Source organism: Chinchilla lanigera, unplaced genomic scaffold (genome assembly GCF_000276665.1).
Source record: "Chinchilla lanigera isolate Chin_1 unplaced genomic scaffold, ChiLan1.0 scaffold00085, whole genome shotgun sequence".
NCBI lineage: Eukaryota > Metazoa > Chordata > Mammalia > Rodentia > Chinchillidae > Chinchilla > Chinchilla lanigera.
In genome coordinates, this window is record NW_004955486.1 from 2,188,584 (window position 1) to 2,210,604 (window position 22,021).

Sequence of the window (22,021 nt, forward strand, 5' to 3'; positions counted from 1 at the left end):
TTTTTTTTTTTTTTTGTCTTTTTGAGACAGGGTCTTGCTATGCATTTCAGGCTGGCTATAAACTCACATTATAGCTCAGGCTAGTCTCAAGTTCACAGCAATCCTCCTGCCTCAGCCTCCCAAGTGCTGGGATTACAGGCATGCGCCACCACACCTGGCCTGTACCCCTTTGAAATTCTATTTATGTATTTATTTTTGAGTCAGGGCCTTGTTAAGTCTATAAATTGCCCAGGCTGGGCTCAAAAGAGTGATCCTACTGCCTCAGCCTCCCAGAGTGCTGGGATTACAGGTGCACCACCACCCCTGGCCCTTGATTTGCTTTTGAAAACATCACCTACAGTGCAGGCACTGAAAAGGGAGGTCTTTGTTCCATCCCAGAACCAATGGGGTTCAAATTGGGCTGGTGACAATAAGCCATGTGACACAACCACCTGAATTTGGCCAGACACCGGTCAAGAAGCTAAACTCAAAGAATGAAGGAACCTGGGGCCCTGTTTAGAGGATTCCAGCTGGCTGGTGCCCTGAGCATCCAGGTCTCCTGGGATTGTCATCAGCCTGTGTGACTCACTCCATCTGGGTCCCCCTGGCCCCCCCCCCCCGTGTGTTTTGGTGTCCTGGGGGCCTTAGGTGGGAAAGGGGCTGGCCCCTTCACCCCTGTTGTTTTACCCAGTTCTCTCACTGTGGATTTGCCCAGAGCCCCCCATGTCTGGGCTGGGCTGGCGCTCACTCACAGCCGCCTTCTCTCTCTTGCATTTCAGTGTCTCCGGGGAGTGATCTTACCTCCGGGCCCGCTTGCAGGCCTCAGGGACCTGCTCCAATTGGCAAATCAGCTCTCTCCCAGTCACATGCATTCTTCTAGCTCAGCCAGGCTCCTACATATTGTCAGTCCAGTGGAGACATGCAAATAACTTTGAAAAACAGCCTCCCTGGAAATGGGGATTGAACTATATAAAAAATTAACCCCATCATGGAACCCAGGTCTTATGGCCATCCATCACACTGATACGATTAAGATATGAAAAACCAGATGTCGCAGAGCTGTGTGCAGAGGCCCCCTCTCTGGCCTCATGCTGATGGGCTCTCTGCCTTTGAACTTCCCCTCCCCTAAGGATTTGCCCCCCGCCGCCCTGCCCCGTGCCCCATACCCCAGTCTGCCACTGCTTGAGCAGCCTCCAGAGGGGGCAAAGGACTTTCACTTTCCCCAGTAACCAGGAATCTGCCATTCAGAGGGAGGTCCCTAGAAGCCCAAGCCTACAAGCTGCCGAGTTGTCAGCTGGGCCCTGCACGATAATGGGCCTCTCCTATGTGGCATGATCTGGATAGGGTCCCCAAGTCTGGAGAAAGGCTGTTGTGCCCCAAATGTGCTGCCAGCAACCTTTCCATCCCACCAATTTCTGAAACAAAACCAGCCTCCCTTCGGGCTTGGCACGGCAATATTGCAAAATGCAAACTGCTGCGGCGATTCCCATACTTTCTTGGGCATCCAGGTCCCTGGGGAGCTTGTTAAAGGGCCAGTGCCCTGCTGCGCACTCTGATCAGGTAGGGCCAGCCCCGTGTTAATGGGCTCCCTGGGGAGGCCATGCAGATTTCCTGCATTTTTGAGCAACAGTCCAGGACATTCCTGGCTTTGTTGGCCAGGCTACTTATTCCCTTCCCATTAGAAGTGTGTAGATGTAGTTTTGAAGGCATGTGGGAGGAGGGAGGCTGCAGGGCCAATAATGAGCTGCAAACGGTCCGCATTCCTGGCTGCATCTGCGTTCAACAGCCGAACAGGACTCTTAACGATTTCTTCTGTCCCTGGAGCTCAGAGACAAAGCCCGCTGGTCCTGACCTGCTGCCAGGACTTCACACTCACTCCTCTGATCTTAGATCTCCCATCTGTCAAAAGTGGGGGCTATGAATAAACTCAAGCCCCAGGGTCTGAGGAGGCCTAGGAGCTGGGTTTGTATCCATGTGAGTGACTTCAGCGAAGGTGGGAACATCTCTGGGTCTGTTTTACCATCTATAAAGCAGGGCTGTAAAGTGGATACCTAGTTCCTAAGGCTAATGAAGAAATGGAAGAAATCAGAGTTCGGTCATCCAGGGTAGTAATTATTTTAATATTACCTGGGGGGCTCTTTTTTTTTTTTTTTTTCTTCGTCTTTTTGAGATAGGGTCTCACTCTGCAGTTCAAGCTGGTCTTGAACTCACTTTGTAGCCCAGGCTGGCCTGGAACTCACCAAGATCCTCTTGCCTCAATCCCCCCAGTGCAGGCAGGTGCCACCACTCCAGGCCCTTCCGGTTCTTTTTTTTGTTTTGTTTTGTATTGTTTTGGTTTTGGTTTTTCTCCGGTACCGGAACCGAACTCACGACCTTCCGCTTGCCAGGCAGGCACTTTGCCGCTGAGCTAAATCCCCAGCCCCGCTTCCGGTTCTTGTAGACAGACTAGGTAGGTTTCTTGGGGGACAGACTAGGTCTCTTCATTTAGCTCTTTTTCCAAAGGGGGACAATTGTAGCCACTTTCACGGCGACTTATCCTGAGGATTCACTTACTGCGTCACTTACACGGACGCAGCCCAGCGCCGAGCACTATGAAGAGGAAAAGTGTTTCGTTTTGCTTTTTGTTTGGTTTGGTTTTGTTTCGTTTTGTTTGGTACCGGGAATCAACTCAGAACCTTGTGCTTGCCAGGCAGGCACTGTGCCACTGAGCTATATCTCCAGCCCTTGGTTGGTTTTTAAAAACAGGTTTCGATTCATAGTTCAGGCTGGCCTTGAACTCAGGAAGATTCTCTTGCCTCAGCCTCCTTGAGTGCTACGATTACAGGCGTGCGCACCACGCCCGATTTGAACCAGGGAAGTTTCACTCTCTTGGGCGGTCGAAGCAGGTCATACCTGGTTCCGGGTCGGGATGGGAGCGACCTGAGGGTACCTCTCGTCCTCCCCCTCAACCCCCAAGCTATCGGGCTCCCTTTTGGTTGAGCAGATGAGGGAGGGTCTGAGGATGTCAGCAGGTGTCAACGGCCTGAGTTTCCAGCAGTGCCCTGCACCTGGTCCTCACCACGACTCCTACCACCCCCTTCCAGAGCCTGCTAAAGCCAGAGACAAGCGGTGGAGGGGAAAAGACGTAGCGATGCGGTGTGGACACCCAGCTGCCCTGTCTAAAGTCGAAGCGGGGGTCTCAGCCCATTTTGGAGCCTCGGGATCGCAGCCGGCCAGGCGCGGACACGCCCCAAGGCCCGGCCTCTCCGCGCCCCAGCCACCTTCCCATCTAGCATTAGGCTCCGCCCACCGAGGCGGAGGGAGTGGGCGGGGCTAACGGCGGCGGTAGGACCTGCCCGGCACCGCGGACGTCACCGAGCGGCGCCGAGGCGGCGCGCGGGTTGAGTGGGAGGCGGGAGTGATCGGTTCGGCGGCTCGCGGCGCTGGGGCTCCGACCCGAACCCAGGCGGGGACGGAGGCCGGAGCCCACACCTGGGAGGCGGAAAGGGCGGGATTCCCTCAGGGGAGGGACTCGGCCGGGTAGGAGGCGGGACTTCCCCCCGCCGGGCTGCGCTTTCCGCGTGTCCGGCTTTGCGCTCCGGCCCTGCGCCTCCAGGTGTTTTTCTCCGCGTCCGCGGCCCGGCGCGGCTTGCGCGCACAGCTGGGTTTTTCCCTGCACCCCGCCCCGGTGGAACGAGGCCGATCGGGGCGCGGCGTTGCCCCCAGGCCGTGACACCGACGTGGGGGGTCCTCCGCAGCTGTCCTGATCGGGGCAGAGGGGACGCCCTGCCCCGGCCTCCCCACACCGAGGCGAACCACCTGACCCGCGACGCCAGCTCGCGGCAGGAAGGATGACCACGCTTACGCGACAGGACCTCAACTTTGGCCAAGGTAGCGGGGGCTGCAGCTGAGGGCGGGGGTGCGTGTGTGTTGGGGGCTCTGGGCCGCGGGCTTCCTCGAGCACCGGCTCTGCCCCCCGCAGTGGTGGCCGACGTGCTCTGCGAGTTCCTGGAGGTGGCCGTGCACCTGATCCTGTACGTGCGCGAGGTCTACCCGGTGGGCATCTTCCAAAAGCGCAAGAAGTACAACGTACCGGTGCAGGTGAGCCCCGCCTGGCCCAGTGCTATGTGGGGTCCGGGGGGCCAGGCTGGGGCCAATGGTCGCCGCAGAATCTCAGCATGGGTAAAAGGTGGATTTTTAAAATTTGTTTTCTACTTTCAGCCCACCCCCACCCCGTTTCCCAGCAGCTACCAGAGGGCTGGGCAGCCTCCCGTACTTACCCACAGAAGGGAATCCCCGACCTGTAGTTAGAGACCCAGGACTAGCCTTGCCCCGGGGGCAAGGCTGTATTTTAAAAGAGCTCCTGCTGCCTGGAAATTAGTTGGCGGGAAGAAGATTCTTGCAAACTTCCAGTACTTTCTCTCCCTTTTTCAGATCTAGACGAGGGCTTACTAGTACAAAGCAGTGAACAAGAATCTCCTTCTCCCACCCCTGGTCCCTTAGAAGGCATCCTTAGAAGGCACTCAGTAAACTTTGGAATAAATGAATCCTGGAAGGTGGTAGAAGCTTAAAGGATACCCAGGGAAAAGGAAAAAAGAACTTACATCTATTGAACATCTATCCTAAGGGCTGGGGATCTAGCTCAGTGGCGTAAGTGCCTGCCTGGCAAGTGCAAGGTCCTGAGACGATTCCCAGTACTAAAAACAAACAAACAACAACAACAACAAAAAAAAACGAAGAAAAGCCCAAGTGAACATCTATCCTATACTATTTACTTATCTCATTTAATCCTTTTCTTTGTGAGAGCTTCACAGATGAAGTAATTGAAGCTCAGAAGATTAAGTAATCTGCCTGAGACCACACAGCTGTCTATACAGCTATGCCTATGTGCTTAATTTTTGAACTCTGATTAAATTTCTGAGATCTTTTCTCTGGAAAAATAGCCCACATGGATCCGATACACGCAACTTTGTGTACAATTGTGGGACTTCTCAGACCTGGGGAAGTTCATTGACCCTACAGTAGGAGCCCCTTCACACTATTGTAAACGCTAAAATCTTGACTTTGAACTTCTCTCCGCCATGGGGATGAATTCACCGTTCTTAGCCCCCTGATTGGAGAAGGGTTCCCCGGGCAGCAAGCCCTATGTAGAGCTGCTGGGCTTCTGTCCAAAGGAAGCGATGCTGGGTGGTGTTGATGTCTTCCCTGTCTGTCTTCCCTGTCTGATGTCTTCCCTTCTGGCCTGGACGCCATGTGGTTGTGACAGATGTCCTGCCATCCGGAGCTGAATCAGTACATCCAGGACACGCTGCACTGTGTCAAGCCACTCCTGGAGAAGGTGAGGGGCCGTCAGGGCCTTCCAGCCATCCCCAATCCTTTTCTCTGCGTTTGTGGGTCCATCCTCGGATGCTGGACCTGTGTTGGGTCCCCTAGTGCCAACACCCAGAAGCCTGCACTCTGGAGACCAAACCCAGCCCTCAGGTGGGCCATGTTTGGGAGTGCTGTGAGGTTAGTGGGGTGGTTCTCCGTGGGGCTGCCCAGAGGGTTCTGGAATTTTCTCATGCCTGCCCCCATCTAGAGCTCTGTCCTGAGTGAGCCATCAGGGTTTTCCTTGCTGCCCTGTCCTGGTCTTTGAGACTTCCTGGGACCCGGCTGGGGGCCAGCCGTCCTGTCCTCCCAACCTGAACTACTCAGGCCAAGGGTGCCTACTCCGCCTTCTCCAGCCCACTCTCTGAGTCTCCCGCAGCTGAGTGCCGCAAAGGGTGGGGTAGGGCTGTGGGGCATGCAGCTCTGGCTGGAAAGGGGGCTCCTGTCCTTGCAGAACGATGTGGAAAAAGTGGTGGTGGTGATTTTGGATAAAGAGCATCGACCCGTGGAGAAGTTCGTCTTTGAGATCACTCAGCCTCCCTTGCTGTCTATCAGGTGAGCTGGCCTGTGCCATCCTGGCTGGTGTGTGTGCCCTCTAGCAGTGACCCCTGCTGCCTAACTTTAAGGCAGCCCCTGACACCGCGTGAAGGTCTGGGAGGGGAGATGACCAGCTGTGCCATTAGCGGCTGAGCCCTGGCTGGCCGTGCTTCTGTAGAGGCACACAGGTGACACAGAGAGCTTCCTGGGCACAGCGAAGCATCTTGGGATTGGTGAGTGCTAGCCCCGCTTCACCTTATATAGATGGGGAAACCACGGTCCAGAGGAATGACATACCACCCAGCTCCACCCTGGTGGTGGCAGAGCAGGGCACAGGTGTCCAGTCCATGGTATAGAGAGCCCTTGCCTGTCCTTGTTGTGGTCTGGGAAGATTCTATTCCTCGTGGTCTGGAAAAGTTATTGGAATCCTATCAAGTTAATCCCAATCTACCCCTCCCAGCGTAACGCATGGTGTAAACAAAGACACAATAATATATCCAAAATGGTGGGGAACCAAGGGCGTCCTGAGTCTGGCTACGATGATGGCGAATCAATTTATTAATTAAGGAAGGGCGTGGCTTGAGGATGAGTGACTGTGAGCTGGGCTACATAGGAGGCTCTCCACCCCGCCTCGGCTCACATGTTTTATTTGGGAGCTACGGGGGCTGAGGAAACACTGCCCATCAGCACCTCAGCTGGACTGATGTGCATTGCTCAGAGCCAATTGAAGGGATAAGGAAAAGTCCTAGCCAGGACTTTTATACGTATCAATACGTATCGATACATACCTGTATATGTACATATCCTGTACATATCTGTACATACCAATACATGGAAATAGGGCCAGGTTTAGCTAAAATGGAGATACTTGCTCTTTCAAGGAGAGTCGTCCAGGTGGTCCTCCACACATGGTGCGCTAGAAGTTGACCCATGCATGCTGGCCAGCTGTGCACTTGCTGGAAGGCCAGGGCACTGGAACCTGGCACCGGCCTGTTCCACTGGCTGTATGGCCTCTTGGTCTGTGAAGAGGCTTGGGCTGTGTCCTGCTTCTCTCTACTGGCTGCACATAGAATGTCGTAGGCCCGCTGTGCCTATCTTCATTGTGTATCTGAGCCGGCTGGCCAGCACCCTCAGAGGCACTGCAGGGCCCTAGGGCCGGGTCAGCTTCAGCAGGGTGGGATGCCTGCTGGTGGCCAGGGGCATCTGTAAGATGAAGCTCTTATTTTCTTGTCCCTAGCTCTGACTCTTTGCTGTCCCATGTGGAGCAGCTGCTCCGAGCCTTCATCCTGAAGATCAGTGTGTGTGATGCCGTCCTGGACCACAATCCACCAGGTATGCCCACCTGCCTTTCCCTATGGTTACCTTGGGCTGTGCCAAGCTAGTCCTGCCCCTCTAGGAAGCCTCCTAGAGTCCCTCTGCCGTCAGTCTCCCGCTGCCGGTGTCTTTTCTCAGCACTTGGCTAGAACGATGCTGGACTGTGGGGCTGCCAGGGCAGTAAGGGTAGGGGAAGAGGCCAGCCCAGTGCAGGCCTGAGGCGGCCTGGCCTTGATTGACCCCACTCCTGCCTCTCCAGGCTGCACTTTCACCGTCCTGGTGCACACGAGAGAAGCTGCCACTCGAAACATGGAGAAGATCCAGGTCATCAAGGTAAGATGGGATTGTCCTGGGGGTGGCCAGGGAAATAGTTGGGGGCCACAGTTCCAGGTGGGCAGGGTGTTGCCCATGGCCAGTGCTCGAGTGTGCTCCTTACCGTAGTGCCTGGTACTGAGCAGCTTCTGGGAGTCAGCCACATGGACACACACTTGGTCACTGCTCTGTCCGGTTACCAGAGCTGTGAGGAGCCCAGGTGGAGCTACACGTGGGCTGCCAGGTCATCCTGGCTCCTCCCAAGTGGGGTTCTCAAGGTTGGGGTCCTTGCCTATTGGCTTCTGGATTGGTGCTGGGGGTTGTTACCTCACTTAGGTTCCTGGTCACTGTGGTGGAGAAGCCTGTGAATCTATATTGTAGGCAGCTCTCTGGGGATTCTGAGGACCCCGGCTCTGGAGGTGGGTAGATAGCCAAGCACACCCTCACTGTGGTCCCCTCCCTAGGACTTCCCTTGGATCCTAGCAGACGAGCAGGACGTCCACATGCATGACCCCCGGCTGATACCCCTGAAAACCATGACGTCGGACATTTTAAAGGTAAGCTGCAGGGGACCAAAGAAATTTTATTTAGGAGGAGGAGCCCAGAGGTGGGCCTGGCCAGAAGGCTTGCCATTCAAGGCTTGGGGGACAGGGCTAGGGATGTCTAGTGTGAGGCTCCTCCCACCTTTGGCCGCAGTCTGGCTGCCAGGAGCCCTGGGAGGTCCCCGCACAGCCCTATTCTCTTTCTATTAGATGCAGCTCTATGTTGAAGAGCGAGCTCATAAAAGCAGCTGAGGATGAGCCTGCACCCACCGATGATGCCACGACTGTCTGACCAGGGACCCGGCTGCGGACAGCGCCGCGGGCCCCACCTCCAAGTGCTCTTCCTGCTCCTCACAGGCGCCTGCCCGCCATCTGGGGCTGCTTAGGTCTGCCTGGCTTCGTGGAGGAGGCGTCCCCAGGAAGGCAGTGAGAGACGCTGGGACCTCAATTTCTCATCTCTTGGGGCTCAGCCGGCTAACACTGTCTGTCTCAAATACTGTGAGTTGTTTCAATAAAGTGCCCCAAGGGCTGGCTGGGGTGTCCCTCTCCAGAATGAAAGGGACAGGTGCAGCCGGGTGAACCTGGGAAGGCTGCTTCTCTAGCAGAGGTGTGTGTCACACACACACACACCATACCCCACCCCCCCACCCCGTCACCATCCACACACCCAACCCCAGGCTGGTTTCACAGAAAACATTTAACATTTATTATGACAAAATGCCAGAGCCAGGGTGACCATACATTCTCAGCGTCTGCTGGGAAGTCACTGCCTGCTGCTGGCCCAGCTCTTGCCAGGAGGGACCTCTGGCTGGGCTGGATAGCGGACGGATGCATGGTGGCCAGGTTACTCTCCTCAGGTCGGTGAAGACAAGTGGGTGGGTGACTGGGCAGCTTCCTCCGCCCCTACGTTGTCAGACTGAGGGGTGGACGGGGCCAGCTTCCTGGTCATCTTGTTGCTAATAACTATGCTGCTGTTGGTGACCCGGGGCCCGTACCAGCCTGCCCAGTACTGGGTGTCCTGGCCCCCGTGCTGGAAGAGGATGTGGCGCACGCCTGGAGGGTAGTCCGAGAAGGTGTGGGAGACCTGGGGGGAGGCGGAGCCGTGAGCACCGACACAGGAGGCCGCGAGAGGCTGGCAGCAGGAAGGCAGGTGGTCTTACCTCTGTCCACGTGGCATCGTTCCACTGCTCGATGGTCACAGGCGGGGGCTCGAAGGAGGCCAGAATGATGTAGTCGGCCGAGACCAGCTGGACTCGGATCTGGTAGGTGCAGCCGCAGTCTCTTCTGGCCGCGAACCTGGGGGAGGTGGTGGGAGCTGTGTGCTGAGCCCGCAGGCTGGCCCTGGGGACGGACACGGGCAGCAGGCCCGCGCACCAGGGCCGCTTCATTTCCTGAGCTTGCTCCCTCGGCCGCCCTGCTGTGCCCCGGGGAAGGCCATTTCTCCATGCGGGCCTGCAGGGGCATCGTTTGGTGAATTCTCCTAACGAGGTTACTGTGAAGAACACAAGGCCCTGTCTGTCCCAGCCGTGTGACCTGCGTACGACAGTGCTTGGGCCATTCAGGTTGGGGACCTCTGGTGAGGGTGCACCCCTTTTCTCTTGAGTGCTGCCTGGGGCCTGGCTGGCGCGGGGTCCGGCTTCTCACAGCTGGTTCTGTGCCCAGAGTAGTGGCTCGAGAAAGCTGTGCCTAGGGGGTGGCTCTGGCAGAGTGGGTGCTCTGTATACTCAGGGCCCTGGGTTCAATCCCCGTCACTGCAAAGCGGAACGACCTGGGTGGGGCAGGGGAGACTCGGATAAGAAGGTGCATGGGTCTCCTCGAAGTCCAGAGAGGCCTGGGGTACTCTGTTCCCGTGAGGGGTAGCGGCCTGCTAGGCCTCAGTCTCTGCATCTGCACACTGGGGCAGGGTATGCGGCAGGGACCTCACAGGCGCTGGTGCCTCAGGGAGGGAGGGCGGGGCCAGGCCCGCCCAGCTCCAGGGCAGGCTGAGCACAGAGCGGGAGCCTGCTGTGGGTTCTGAGCCAGCAGCTGCGGCGAGAGGAGGGCAAGACCCGGAGTGTGGGGGTGCAGGGTACTCACCAGTCCTTCACCACGATGTCAGGCCGAAACGTGTCCAGCAGCTCTTCCCAGTAGCCCTTGGCCTTGAGGTCCACCAGCTGGGACTTGAGGCACAGGCTGGGGGGGGGCGGGGCCGTGTTGCAGGAGTGCTGTGCAGGGCCCTGTGACTCTGGCAGCCTCCAAGGGCCCAGGGAGGTCAAAGGGACCCTGGGGCGCCCCCTGAGGGCCACTGCACAGGCACTGGCGGGTCCTGGTGCAGACCCACGGGACACACAGGCCTCGTGGCTGGGCAGCATGTGGTCCCAGTGCCAAGGCCCATCTCCGAGGTACCACAGAGGCCTTGCTGCGATGCCTCATCCTAGACTAGGGATGCCTGGGACACGCCCTGACGTACTTCCCTGCCCAGGGTAGGGGAGGTCGGTCCCCGCTTCCCGAAACTCATCTCTCTGCCCACTCCCTGGTGCGCTTTCCAGGAAGCTGGGAACCCTCAGCATGTTTGGGAGCTGCCTCCCTTGAACTTCTGGAGACCCTCATCTGGCCGGAGATTTGGCAAAGGTGCCCCGCCCCTTCCCTCAGCACAGGCCTGCTTGGCTCCGGCCCTCTTACCCATAGGATGTGACAAAGTACTTCTTGACGTTGGGGTCAGGAAAGTTTGTACCATGTGCTCCAGGGATGCTCTCCACCTTCCAGTGGTCCCCCTCATTAGCATCAAGTGTCCACGATTCCATGTCCTCTAGGAAAAGCGGAAGCCAAGGTGAGATCCCTGCCATCGATGTTGTTTTTTTTGTTGTTCTTGTTTTTTGTGGTATTGGGGATCAAACGCAGGGCCTCACACGGGCTGGGCAAGTGCAGCACCACTGAGCCGTACCCCAGCCCCTTTGTAAATCTGAAGTGTCGGCCCAAGAGGAAGGGGTGCTGCCCGCGTACTCTCTGGAGGCAGGGCTTGCTGTGCTCAGCTTTCTGAGGCTGCAGACACGAAAGTTCATCAGCTGGTTCCTGCTGAAGGGCACCGTGCAGCCAAGGTCAGCACCCTGCTTGCCCAAGGGCCTTGGGGCCCCCCTACGCTCCCTCCCCAGTATCAGCTCTGGCCTGGGACTCCCACTCTGTCCCCAGCTGGCTTGCCTCCTGAAGAGGGTATTACAAGAACAGAAATGCTAAACCAACACTTTCCTCACATCCCTCTTGTTGTGGGGCTCCCAACACCCAGGTTTCAGTTCTTAAAGTGTATGGGAAAGGGCCTGCAACAGTGCTGCCCTGAGGGCCGTTGGGATTTCTTCCAACCACAGGACCAGACCCTGGGGATGGGACAGAGGCCTGCCCTGCGGGTTTGTCAGTGGGTTGGAGAGCCTGCTATTCAGACATGACTCATTTTTTTTTTTTTTTGTCTTTTTGAGACAGGGTCTCGCTATGCAGTTCAGACTGCCCTTGAGCTCACTTTGTAGCCCAGGCTGGTCTCGAACTTGCAATGATCCTCCTGCCTCAGCCTCCCAAGTGCTGGGATTACAGGCGTGCGCCAACACGCCTGGCTCAGATGTGACTCACATCTGTGCCCAGGGCCAGGGTACCAGGTGGTGGCACAGGCATCTTGCGGGGGGTGCCCATGTCCATGGAAGGCCATCCATCAGATGGGTCCCCCTTTCAGACTAAGCTCTGAGGGCTTAGGAAGGCCACTGTGCCTCCCCGCCACGGCTGTCCAGAACCACTGCAGGGAGACCTGTTCCAGTACTGCCTGCTGTTCCCCCTACTTCTGGGGGATTCCAGGAAGGGGCCTGAGCAGCCTGGGCTAACCATGGCTGGCTGTGGGCCTGGCATCAGGCAGGGTGCAGACTACTAGCTTTGGAAGTGGCCTGGCTGGGCAGCTTCAGAACAGAAACTAGGACAGGCGGGGAGATTGTGTCTGGTGTCACGTATGGGGCCTCCAAGAGGCCCTGAGGCTTCATCAGCCAGGCCTAGACCTCAAAGATGTCAGTCAGGATCTCTGGGAAAGCCATGCATCTCAGGGACCAAGGCACCCCACCAAGCAAATGCAGCACACCTTAATTGTCTGTCTGACTCTTGGGATCCTAGCGAGGCCAAGGAGAAAACCCATGATACAAGGGCTCTGAGTGTACAGACAAGACTCTTAATGGCAGCCGGAGATGCAAGGAGCATAGGCCCCAGAGGTGCTTTAGAAGCGAGGGAAGGTGGAGGGCACTAAGGGTCTGAGAACAAAACATAGTGTGGGAACAGCAAGTGCAAAGGCCCTGAGGTCCAGGATAGGAAAGGAACAGCTACAGCAGCAACCACTCCCACTCCAGCCCACCTTCAGCACAGGGGTTGTGCAGGAGGTTCCTGCGCAGGCTGCACAGGAAGTAGAAGACCTTCCAGTCGGCCACAGGCTGGTCCCAGTCCTTGGGGATGAAGCCCTCCCGCAGGCACTTGCGCTTCCAGAGCGTCACCAGGTCGATGAGGTCCCGCCAGAGGCTGCAGACCGGGCGACATCGCAGTAGCAGGTGGCGGGCAGGTACGTGCGTGAAGAGCTCCAGCAGGATGTTCTCCGGTAGCTTGTTGATGCTGACCAGGGCCATAGTGGGGCGGGGCGCACAGGCCTGTGTGGGGACAGTGGTGATGAGCCTCGGGCAGGGAGGTAGCCTTGCAGGGCCCCAGGAAGTGACCCCTCTACTCCTGGGTCCTCTGTTATGAAGTTGAGGCGAGAGGGGGCATCTCTGAAGACCCTGATGCAGGCATGGTCCCAAGCCATGCACATTTGGAAGAGTGCAATAAAAATATTAGTCTTTAGGGACACTTGAGTGTGTGGCATGTGCCTATAGTCCCAGCTGCTTGAGAGGCTGAGGCAGGCAGAGTTGGTACCCAATCACAAAAACAAAAAAGTTAAAAACTAGGCACAAAAATTTTTTGAAGCCCCCCCTTCCATTAAAAAAAAAAAAAATTGCATTTTTTTTTTCCTTCAGTACTGGAGATTGAACCCAGGGTCTTTGTCCTGAGCTATATCCCCAACTCTTTTCAAATTTTAAATCTAGAGATAGGTTCTTACTAAATTGCCAGGCTGGGCTCAAAATTGTAGTCCTACTGGGTGTGGTGGTGCACACCTGTAATCCCAGCACTTGGGAGGCTGAAGCAGGAGGATCGTTGGAGTTCAAGACCAGCCTGAGCTACAAAGTGAGCTGAAGGCCAGCCTGAACTGCATAGTGAGACTCTGTCTCAAAAAGACAAAAAATAAAACAAAACAAACAAAAAAAAACCTTGCAGTCCTCCTGCTTCAACCTCCCACGATGCTAGGTATTACAGGAATGTACCACCATGCCCCGCCCTCATTGCTTCATTTGGAAGCCAGTCAGGTAGGTGACCTGTAAGATTTTGCCAAGGCTGTTGCCTTTGGATTCTGTGAAGGTTTGGGTGACTGGCCTGTTCTTTTAAGGCTGTGAGTTTGCCATTAGAGGTTTTTTTTTTTTTTTTTTTTTGGTCTTTTTGAGACAGGGTCTAGCTATGCAGTTCAGGCTGGCCTTGAGCTCACTTTGTAGCCCAGGCTGGTCTCGAACTCGCAACGATCCTCCTGCCTCAGCCTCCCGAGTGCTGGGATTACAAGCGTGGGCCACCATGCCGGGCTCTGAGTTTGCCATTAGAATACAAATCTGGTTGCCTTTGGGTTCTGGCAGAGGGCCTGCTGCTGGGAAACAGCCTCCCGCCCCCTAGCCGCTCCTGCTGGCCAGGAAGCCAGATGAGGTGCCCCACCTAAGAGGCCACAGCCCACGGCAGGGGAGGGGCAGATATTTGTAGTGTGCTGGGCGTGGTGGGGCAGGCCTGTGAACTCAGCACTGAGACAGGAGGGTCACTGAGTTTTGGGCCAGTTTGGGCTACACAGTCCGGGGCAGCCTGAACTGCACAGTGAGACCCTGCCTCAAAAAAAGAAAAAAAGAAAAATCTGTGGCATAAAGGGACCTTGTGGTGGGGGTGGCCGACAGGCTCTGGGCTGTCACACAGAGGGGTCTTCTCTGCGCACACCTAGGGACACACAGGGTAACAGGAAACGATGGTCTCTTCTGCTCTGCATTGAGATTCAGCCCCAAAAGCAGTTCAGTCTCCTGAGAGCCCCAGGAAACGTGGGGTGGGTGCGCACACTGGCTTTCAGTAGAGAATGGTACCTGTGGCCTGTGGGAAACGGCTGGATGGGAATCGACCCCGCACCCCAACCCCCACTGTGGCTAGGTCTGAGCACAAGCAGTTTTTTAAAAACATGAGATCTATCCGGGTGGGCTGGGGCCTGCCTGAAATCCCAGTGCCTGGAGGTCCAGGCAGGAGGATCCAAAGTTCAACCCAGCCTGGGCAATTTAGTGGACAGACGATCTGTCTAAAATAAAACCTTAAAAATAGAATAAAATAAAACCTTGCCGGGTGTGGTGGCGCACATCTGTAATCCCACCACTCAGGAGGCTGAGGCAGGAGCGTTTGGAGTTCGAGATCAGCCTGAACTGCATGGCAAGACCCTGTCTCAAAAAGACAAAAAAGAAAACGCGGCGTGGTGGCGCATGCCTATCATCCCAGCACTTCAGAGGCTAAGACAGGAAGATCATCACTAGTTTGAGGCCAGCCTGAGCTACGTAGTTAGACGCTATGTGGAAAAAAATAAAATAAAAAAGAACTGGGCATGTAGCTCAGTGCAAAGGCCCTGGGTTCAATCTCCAGTACGGAAAGAAAAAATTAGGCAATTTAAAAATGCCAACAACCTCTGAAAACACCAGATCAAATTAAGTCACGGGGTTCGGCGGCGGAGGGGGCTTGGGGACAAATGGCTTCCCGCTGTGTTGTCACCCCCACCCCTCCACCACCCGGCCGGCCCGGAGACACGACCCGCGCAGGGGCGGAAGCCGTGCGGGGTGGTCACGGTGGGGTCACTGGTCCCTTGCCTGTCCCGAGCTGGCAGGTCCCACTCCCCCCCGACCCCGGCCCCCCTACCGGGCGACAAGGCCCTGCGAGCCGCGGGACCGCCAGGGGATGCGCCCGGGGACGGCGTCCGCAGCTCTGTGCGCGCCCTGCCCTGCCGGTTCCTGCTGGGCCGAGACCGGGGCACAGGGACTGGCGAGCGCCCCAGCCACAGCTCCAGTGCCCGGTGCTCGGGCGGCTGCGACGTCGTCGTGCCCTCTCGCCCCGCCCCGCCGGTCCTTCCGCGTCACGCGCAGCGGGCCACCAGCGCCTCTCGCGGCCGCAGCACCCACCTCTTCCCGCCTCCTCCTCCAGCCAGCAAGCCTGGCCTCGGTGCTCCTTTTATCTGCTCTCCCACGCAGCCGAAGGTGGGCCGTCCCGGCTCTGGAACCACCCACAGACCCCTCTCTAAGAGCCCCAGGCGACCAAAGAGCTGCTAAAAACCTCTTCCGGGTTTGGTCAAACCTCAGTTCATGAATTCCTTCATTCTACAATATGTACAAGATAATCGAGATGGTTAATGCTGCTGGTTGCTATTCCTTCGCTGAAAACAAAGGTCTGTGCTTATATTGTTTGATCATTTTTTTATGCCTATATCTTGAAATCTAATATTTTTTTGTCTTTTTTTGAGACAGAGTCTCGCTGTGCAGTTGGGGCTGGCCTTGAGCTCACTTTATAGCCCAGGCTGGTCTCAAACTCACAATGATCCTCCTGCCTCAGCCTCCCAAGTGTTGGGATTATAGGTGTGCGCCACCAAGCCTGGCTTGAAATCTATTTTGAAGATAACAATAAGCAATGTATTAACCACTGTTACTCTCCTACTATCTTGTTTTGAAATTTTGTATCATTGTTTTTTCTCTTTAAAATTAAAAAAAAAAAAAGAATTTTAAAGCTTCATGTTCAGGCAAACAGCAAGGGTTGTCCAGGTTGAGCACTGTCACATTCAGGGCTGCATCTTCTCCATGGAAGACTGGCTTTTTAGGGGCTGGGGATTTAGCTCAGCGGCAAAAGCGCCTGCCTGGCAAGCGCAGGGTCGTGAGTTCAGTTCCCGGTACCGGAGAAAAACCAAGACTGGCTTTTTTTCCAGCTGGTGGGTGGTGGTCCCTGCCTACCCTGACTGGGCCCTAATCTAGCCCATGGTTGAGATCATGACACTTGAGCATTTATTGAGCACCTACTGTGTGCAAGGGACCATTCCAACTGCTTCAGCCGCATCCAAGGTCAGTAAAGCTCTTGGCAGAGAGTGACCGTGGGAAGCAGCGTCCTGGTGGACATGTAGTGAGGGCTGGGGGAGAGCAAGGTGTTTGTACCTGGCTGAGGGGGCTCACTGTGACCAGGCTCTGGGATGATCTGGCCCCTGAACATTATTAGCCTCTCTCTGGGGACAGAAGCCACACCTTGTAGCCAACAGGCCCGGCCCCTGCCGGTGCCACAGGGAGAGCAGGGCTGGGAACACCTTTATTTGACTGCATGCTGTAGGGTTTGGTGGTGGCTAGGAAGCTCTGGAATGGTGCTTCTGGGGCGGGGTCTGGCCAGAGCACGGAGGTGGACAGGTGGCCCCGGAAAATGCTCACCCTCTTCACCCTGGGTTCCCACGTCCCAGCCCTCAGAGTCGGGGGCTGGTCCTGGGCCCAGATTCCCTGGCATGCCCTGTGCAGGGCTCCCTGGTCTCTCGGAGAGCACCGCCCCCACCTGCTGCGCATCCGCTCTGGGACAGGCCACACCCCTCTGGACTCCGCCCACTGCCTGCTCCGCCCTGTCCGTGGCAGACCAGGCCTGAGGCTCTGGGCCAGGGCCGCCTCTTCTGGGCAGGCAGGAGCGGGGGGCACTTAGGAGCGGCAGAATGGAGGGTGGGACCATCCGAGAAGCCTCCTTCTCCCTCCCACATCTGTCCTGGTTGCAGGCCCACCTCCCAACATCTGCCCTGTCAAAGGCGGTCACACTGATGCCTCACCTGACCCTGCTCAAGGGCTCCCAGAGAACACAGGGCAAATAGTCTGTGTGCGTGTGTGTAAGCAGAGGCACAGATCTGGGCTGGTGTCCGAGCTTGGAGCCCCTCTCTCAGAGCCTGGGAAACCCCTGCATTCTGCTAACCTCCGATGCTCCATCTCTAGAGGCCCCCAGACCTGCAATGTGATCCTTCCGGTCGGCACCAGTGAAGCGCTGCCCTGCTACACGGCCACGGAGGAAGGGGCGGCTAGGGGCGAGGTCTGGGCACGCCTGGCTTGCACGCCGTTTCCCGGCCCTGGCCCAGCCCTTTTTTGAGAGCAGTTTACCCGCTCGTGTTCTGTGGCTGGGGGTCCAGGGGGCGTCAGGGCAGCGCCGGCCCGATGGTGATGCTGCTGTTGGTGACCCTTGGGCCGTACCAGCCGGCCCAGTAGTGAGTGTCCACGCCGCCGTGCTGGAACCAGATGTAGCGGACGCCAGGCGGGTAGTTGGAGAACGTGTGGGAGACCTGGGGGCAGGAGAGGGCAGCGAGAAGTCAAGGGGGCTGACCGTGAGGGTGGCGCTGCCAGAGCGGGGCCGGGGAGCAGGGGGGCAGTGCGTTCTGAGGGCCCAACCACCCGCCCTCTGTGTGCCTCAGTTTCCACATCCGTTCTAAGGAGCGAAATCCTGCCTGGCCCACTCCACAGAGCTACTATGGTGCTGAAAGGGACTGAAACTGGCAAAGGATGTCCAGTATAGTCAACACCAGGCGCATGTGGCTATTTAAGATACCCTTAATTAAAACTAGATGAAATAGAAAGTTCCTTCATATAGCTGCCCTAGGAACTGGCTCTTACCAAGCATTCAGTGCTCTCCGGTGGTGGCTATTGGCTACCAACTGGACACAACAGACTCAGGCCCTTTCTGTCACTGCAGAAAGTTCTATGAGATGGTGCTGGTCCAGGTCAGAGTTCGGCAAACTACCTAACAGGCCCACTGACTGTTTTTATAAATAAAGTTGTTTTTTGTTTTTTTTTTTTTCTTTTTGAGACAGGGTCTCACTATGCAGTTCAGGCTGGCCTTGAGCTCATTTTGTAGCCCAGGCTGGTCTCGAACTCACAACGATCCTCCTGCCTCAGCCTCCCCCGAGTGCTGGGATTACAGGCGTGCGCCACCATGCCTGGCTAATAAATAAAGTTTTATTGCAACATAGCCATGGGCACTGGTTTGCACACTGATGAAAGCTGCTCTCATAGCAGAGGTGAAGGCCGAGTAGCTGGGACAGAGATAGGACAGCCCGCAAACCCTTAGATTTCTATATCTAGTCTTAAAAGACAATATTGGTGACCCCAGTTTGGTGAACACAGATGTTCCTCAAATCACAGTGGAAAGGTGTGCGGATCAACCCCTCAGACGGTGAAAACGCTGTAAGTGGCAGTGCATTCAGTGCCCTGATAACCAGATCTGACTTTTGCAAAATCCTAAGTGAAACTCTTGCAAGTCCAGATGCTCCTGTAAGATGGGATCATACCTGATAAATCCGTTGTAAAGTCCGAAAATAGTAAGTAAAGTTATTGTAGGTTGGGCACCCTCTGTGGTAGTAATCAATATTAGTAACTAGTAAAACTCAACCTTTGTGTGTGTGTGTGTGTGTGTGTGTGTGTGTGTGTGTGTGTGTGGTGCTGGGGACAGAACCCAGGGCCTTGCACATTCAAGGTGGGTGCTCAAGCACTGAGCCTTGGCCGGCCCCTACTTCCTGAATGTGTTTTGGATCTGGCACTGCACGCTGCACGGGAAGCATGTTTATTCCCATTGCACGGGGGAAGCCCCTGGGAGAAGTGGCAGGGCTTGGAGCGGATCCCAGCCCAGCCTGAGTGGTGTCTCACCCTGGGGATGCTGCCCCTGCCCCTCCGAGGCCACGAACCTCTCGCCACTTGGCATCACTCTTCTGCTGGATTGTCGCTGGGTCTGGCTGGAAGGTCCCCAGCGGGGCGTGTGCAGAAGACAGCAGCTGGACGCACAGCTGGTACTTTGACCCACAGTCCGGCCTGGCTGCAAACCTGTGGGGGTGGGGGGCCCAGTCAGGGCCTCGGAGATGGGGGGCAAAGTAGGAGTGGGAGGTCTGAGTGGCAGCCGCCCCCAGCACTCACCAGTCCTTGACTTCAATGTCCGGCCGCGTGGTGTCCATGAGCTCCTCCCAGTACCCTTCAGCCTTAAGGTCCACCACCTGGGACTTGAGGCAGGTGCTGGGGGTGGGCGGAGGGGGGGCTGGGGTCACTGCCAGGACCCAGCGCCTCTGACCGTCCCTCCCGAGCGGGCAGGGACTTGGGCTTCCCCCCGCCCCGAGACCCCCGATCTTACTAATAAGAAGTCACGAAGTATTTCTTGACCTGGTCATTGGGAAACTCCTTCCTCTGCTCCCGGGACAGGTCCTCCACTTTCCACTCATCGCCACCGTTCACGTCGAGGCTCCAGAACTCAAACCCCTCTGGTGGGAAAGCAGAGCGCTTGGTGGGTGGCGGGAGCCCTCAGTGGTCACCTCTCTACCTGCCCCGCCCTCCCTGAACCCAGCAGCTGACTTCATCCAGGGCTGAGGTCGCTGCAGATCAGGGGTGTCTACCTCATGTTCAGTGCTTCCTGTGTCCCAGCCATAGGTGATTTCCACTGAGAATTTTGGAGAAAAGATGACGTGATCAAACAACCCTTCTGTGATGGAGAAAGCTCTGTCATAGGCCAGACAGACTTTGGTCTTATACTAGCTCTGCCAATCCTGGGCTGTGTGACCTTTGATAAGTTGCTTTCCCTCTCTGAGCCTTGGTCTTCTCTGGAACTGCACTCAAGAACAAGCTGGGAAACTTGGGGTGAAGGGCTGCAGTCATTTTACTCTTGTGGGGCCACATCTGTCCCTTGTCCCTACCACATTGTTTCTAGTTTCTTTTCTACTCTTTTGTGTATGTGTGGGTCCTACAGATCAAACTTTCGTACTGAGCTATGTCACACACCAGTCCCCGCACTCCTTTTTGAGACAGGGTCTCATTAAGTCGCTAAGATGTCCAAACTTTTGATCTTTCCCACCCCATCTCCCCGGGACTGCAGACATGCGCCATCATGCTGAGCAAGGATAGCTGCTTTTTTTTTTTTGGTTTTTCCTCCGGTACCAGGAACTGAACTCAAGACCTTGCGCTTGCCAGGCAGGCGCTTTTGCCGCTGAGCTAAATCCCCAGCCCCAAGGATAGTTGCTTTTAAAGGGTACAAAAGCCAGGTGTGGGGCCAGGGATATAGCTCAGCGACATAGCGCCTGCCTGGCAGGCATAAGGTCCTGAGTTCAATTCCTTGTACCAGGAAAAAAAAGCCAGGTCGGGTGGCACGTGCCTGTAGTCCCAGCTACTTGGAAGACTAAAGTGGGAGGATAATAAATTGGAGGCTGTCCTTGCCTACACAGTGAATTTAAGGCCAGCCTGGACTACACAACAAGATCCTATCTCAAAGTGTCACATGGTGGCACTCACCTGTAATCCCAGCACTTGGGAGGCTGAGGCAGGAGGTCACTGTGAGTTTGAGGGCAGCCTGGGCTACAAAGTGAGATCAAGGCCAGCCTGAACTGTATAGTGAAACAATGTCTCAAAAAGACAAACAAAACAAAACAAAACAAAAACCTATCTCAAAACAAAACAAAGAAAACACAGAAACAAAGAAAACACAGGTCCACACACATCCAGACAGAGAAAACAAAACAAAACGATATTCTCAACTCCTTGTCCAGTTTTGGCTTGTGGCCTACAGCTTGCCAAATGCGAGTCAAGAGTGAGACTGTCCAGGCCTTAAAGGAAGCAGCACCTGACACCTCGTGGGGGCCTTTTACCTTCACTGAGCTCCAGAATCTGACTACACAACAGAAGACAATGTCCTTGTCCCACTCCAGCGTCCCCCTGGCAAGTGACAATATAATGAGCTATGAGGGTTCATCTTGATGTCAACTTGATTTACTCCAGAGCCCCCTACGGGGTTAGGAAAGCACACTTCCCAGTGTGTCTGGGTGGGTCTTGATTCCATGCCCCTGGGGACTCTCTCTGTCCCTCACTTCCTTTGTGGCCCTCTTCCCCTATGCTCTGCTTCCTGGTCAGCATGAAGTGAGCTGTTTTCCTCCACCACACCCTCCCGCCATGATGTTCCTGCCTTGGTGCCAGCTGACCATGGACTGAAGCCTCTGCAACCATAAGCCAAACAAGCCTCTCTTTTAAATTGGTGCCAGGCGTTTTGTCCCAGTGATGAAATCTGATGGATCCTCGGGAAGCTGGGTTCCGGGTGACACAGGAGCCTTATTTTGCCCATTGCTGCTTTCCTCTGTTTTATTTATTTATTTATTTATTTTTTGTCTTTTTGAGACAGGGTCTCACTATGCAGTTCAGGCTGGCCTTGAGCTCACTTTGTAGCCCAGGCTGGTCTGGAACTTGCAGCGATCCTCCTGCCTCAGCCTCCCGAGTGCTGGGATTACAGGGGTGCGCCACCATGCCTGGCGCTGCTTTCCTCTGGAAAGAAGACCAGATCTCCCTTTCTTCCACAAGCACAGCCCCTGCCCCCACCCCGCCTGTCTTCTGGAACAGTCACAGTAAGGCTCAGCTCTGGAGTCTGGGAACAAAGCCAACAAACCATGGCTGTGATTTGTGTCTCAGGCACAAAATTTTCCAGGCAGTCACCAGTCCCTTTCCTAGGAAAGGTCACTGGAGAAATAATCTTAGCAGTGGAATAAAAAATTCTACCCTTGGTCTCAGTCTGCCCATCTGGACCATGGGTATACCGGTAGTCCCTACCTCAAAGGGTTGTTGTGAGAGGGTTGAAGGCATTAAACCACCCAAAGGACATGGCTCATAGTAAATGCTCAATAAACAAGAGCTGGTGTTTTGTGCTGGGGTGCACCAGACCCCACCACATCCCACCTTCAGCACAGGGGTTGTGCAGGAGGTTCCTGCGCAGGCTGCACAGGAAGTAGAAGACCTTCCAGTCGGCCACAGGCTGGTCCCAGTCCTTGGGGATGAAGCCCTCCCGCAGGCACTTGCGCTTCCAGAGCGTCACCAGGTCGATGAGGTCCC

The 22,021-nt window shown here is 55.8% G+C and overlaps 3 protein-coding genes across 7 annotated transcripts; 1 reads left to right on the forward strand and 2 right to left on the reverse strand.

The window, feature by feature from the left end:
• The first annotated feature begins 3,319 nt into the window (after positions 1–3,319).
• Mad2l2 (MAD2 mitotic arrest deficient-like 2 (yeast)) lies at positions 3,320–8,610 on the forward strand. The gene is made up of 8 exons (XM_005403996.2): positions 3,320–3,849; positions 3,941–4,059; positions 5,225–5,296; positions 5,780–5,880; positions 7,100–7,194; positions 7,436–7,509; positions 7,953–8,045; positions 8,241–8,610. The coding sequence occupies exons 1-8, from the start codon at positions 3,810–3,812 to the stop codon at positions 8,280–8,282; spliced, it is 636 nt and encodes a 211-aa protein (XP_005404053.1). The 5' UTR covers positions 3,320–3,809; the 3' UTR covers positions 8,283–8,610.
• A 102-nt stretch (positions 8,611–8,712) lies between these two features.
• Fbxo6 (F-box protein 6) lies at positions 8,713–17,364 on the reverse strand. 5 transcript variants are annotated; one of them, XM_013504313.1, is made up of 6 exons: positions 17,282–17,364; positions 12,388–12,673; positions 10,692–10,818; positions 10,107–10,202; positions 9,191–9,326; positions 8,713–9,114 (listed from the first exon to the last, which is right to left on the reverse strand). In XM_013504313.1, exons 2-6 carry the CDS (start codon positions 12,650–12,652, stop codon positions 8,884–8,886), a joined length of 855 nt encoding a protein of 284 aa, XP_013359767.1. In that variant the 5' UTR covers positions 12,653–12,673; positions 17,282–17,364; the 3' UTR covers positions 8,713–8,883. The 5 variants fall into 5 exon arrangements, with proteins under 5 accessions (XP_013359767.1, XP_005404056.1, XP_005404054.1 ...); XM_005403999.2 differs by lacking the exon at positions 17,282–17,364 and adding an exon at positions 15,299–15,448; XM_005403997.2 differs by lacking the exon at positions 17,282–17,364 and adding an exon at positions 15,039–15,252.
• Positions 15,887–22,021, reverse strand: Fbxo44 (F-box protein 44; the record flags this gene model as incomplete). Its single annotated transcript, XM_013504315.1, is given in 5 exon segments — positions 15,887–17,460; positions 18,856–18,991; positions 19,082–19,177; positions 19,293–19,419; positions 21,869–22,021. Coding segments are annotated over 5 exon segments (656 nt in total), but the record flags the coding sequence as incomplete, so codon positions are not given.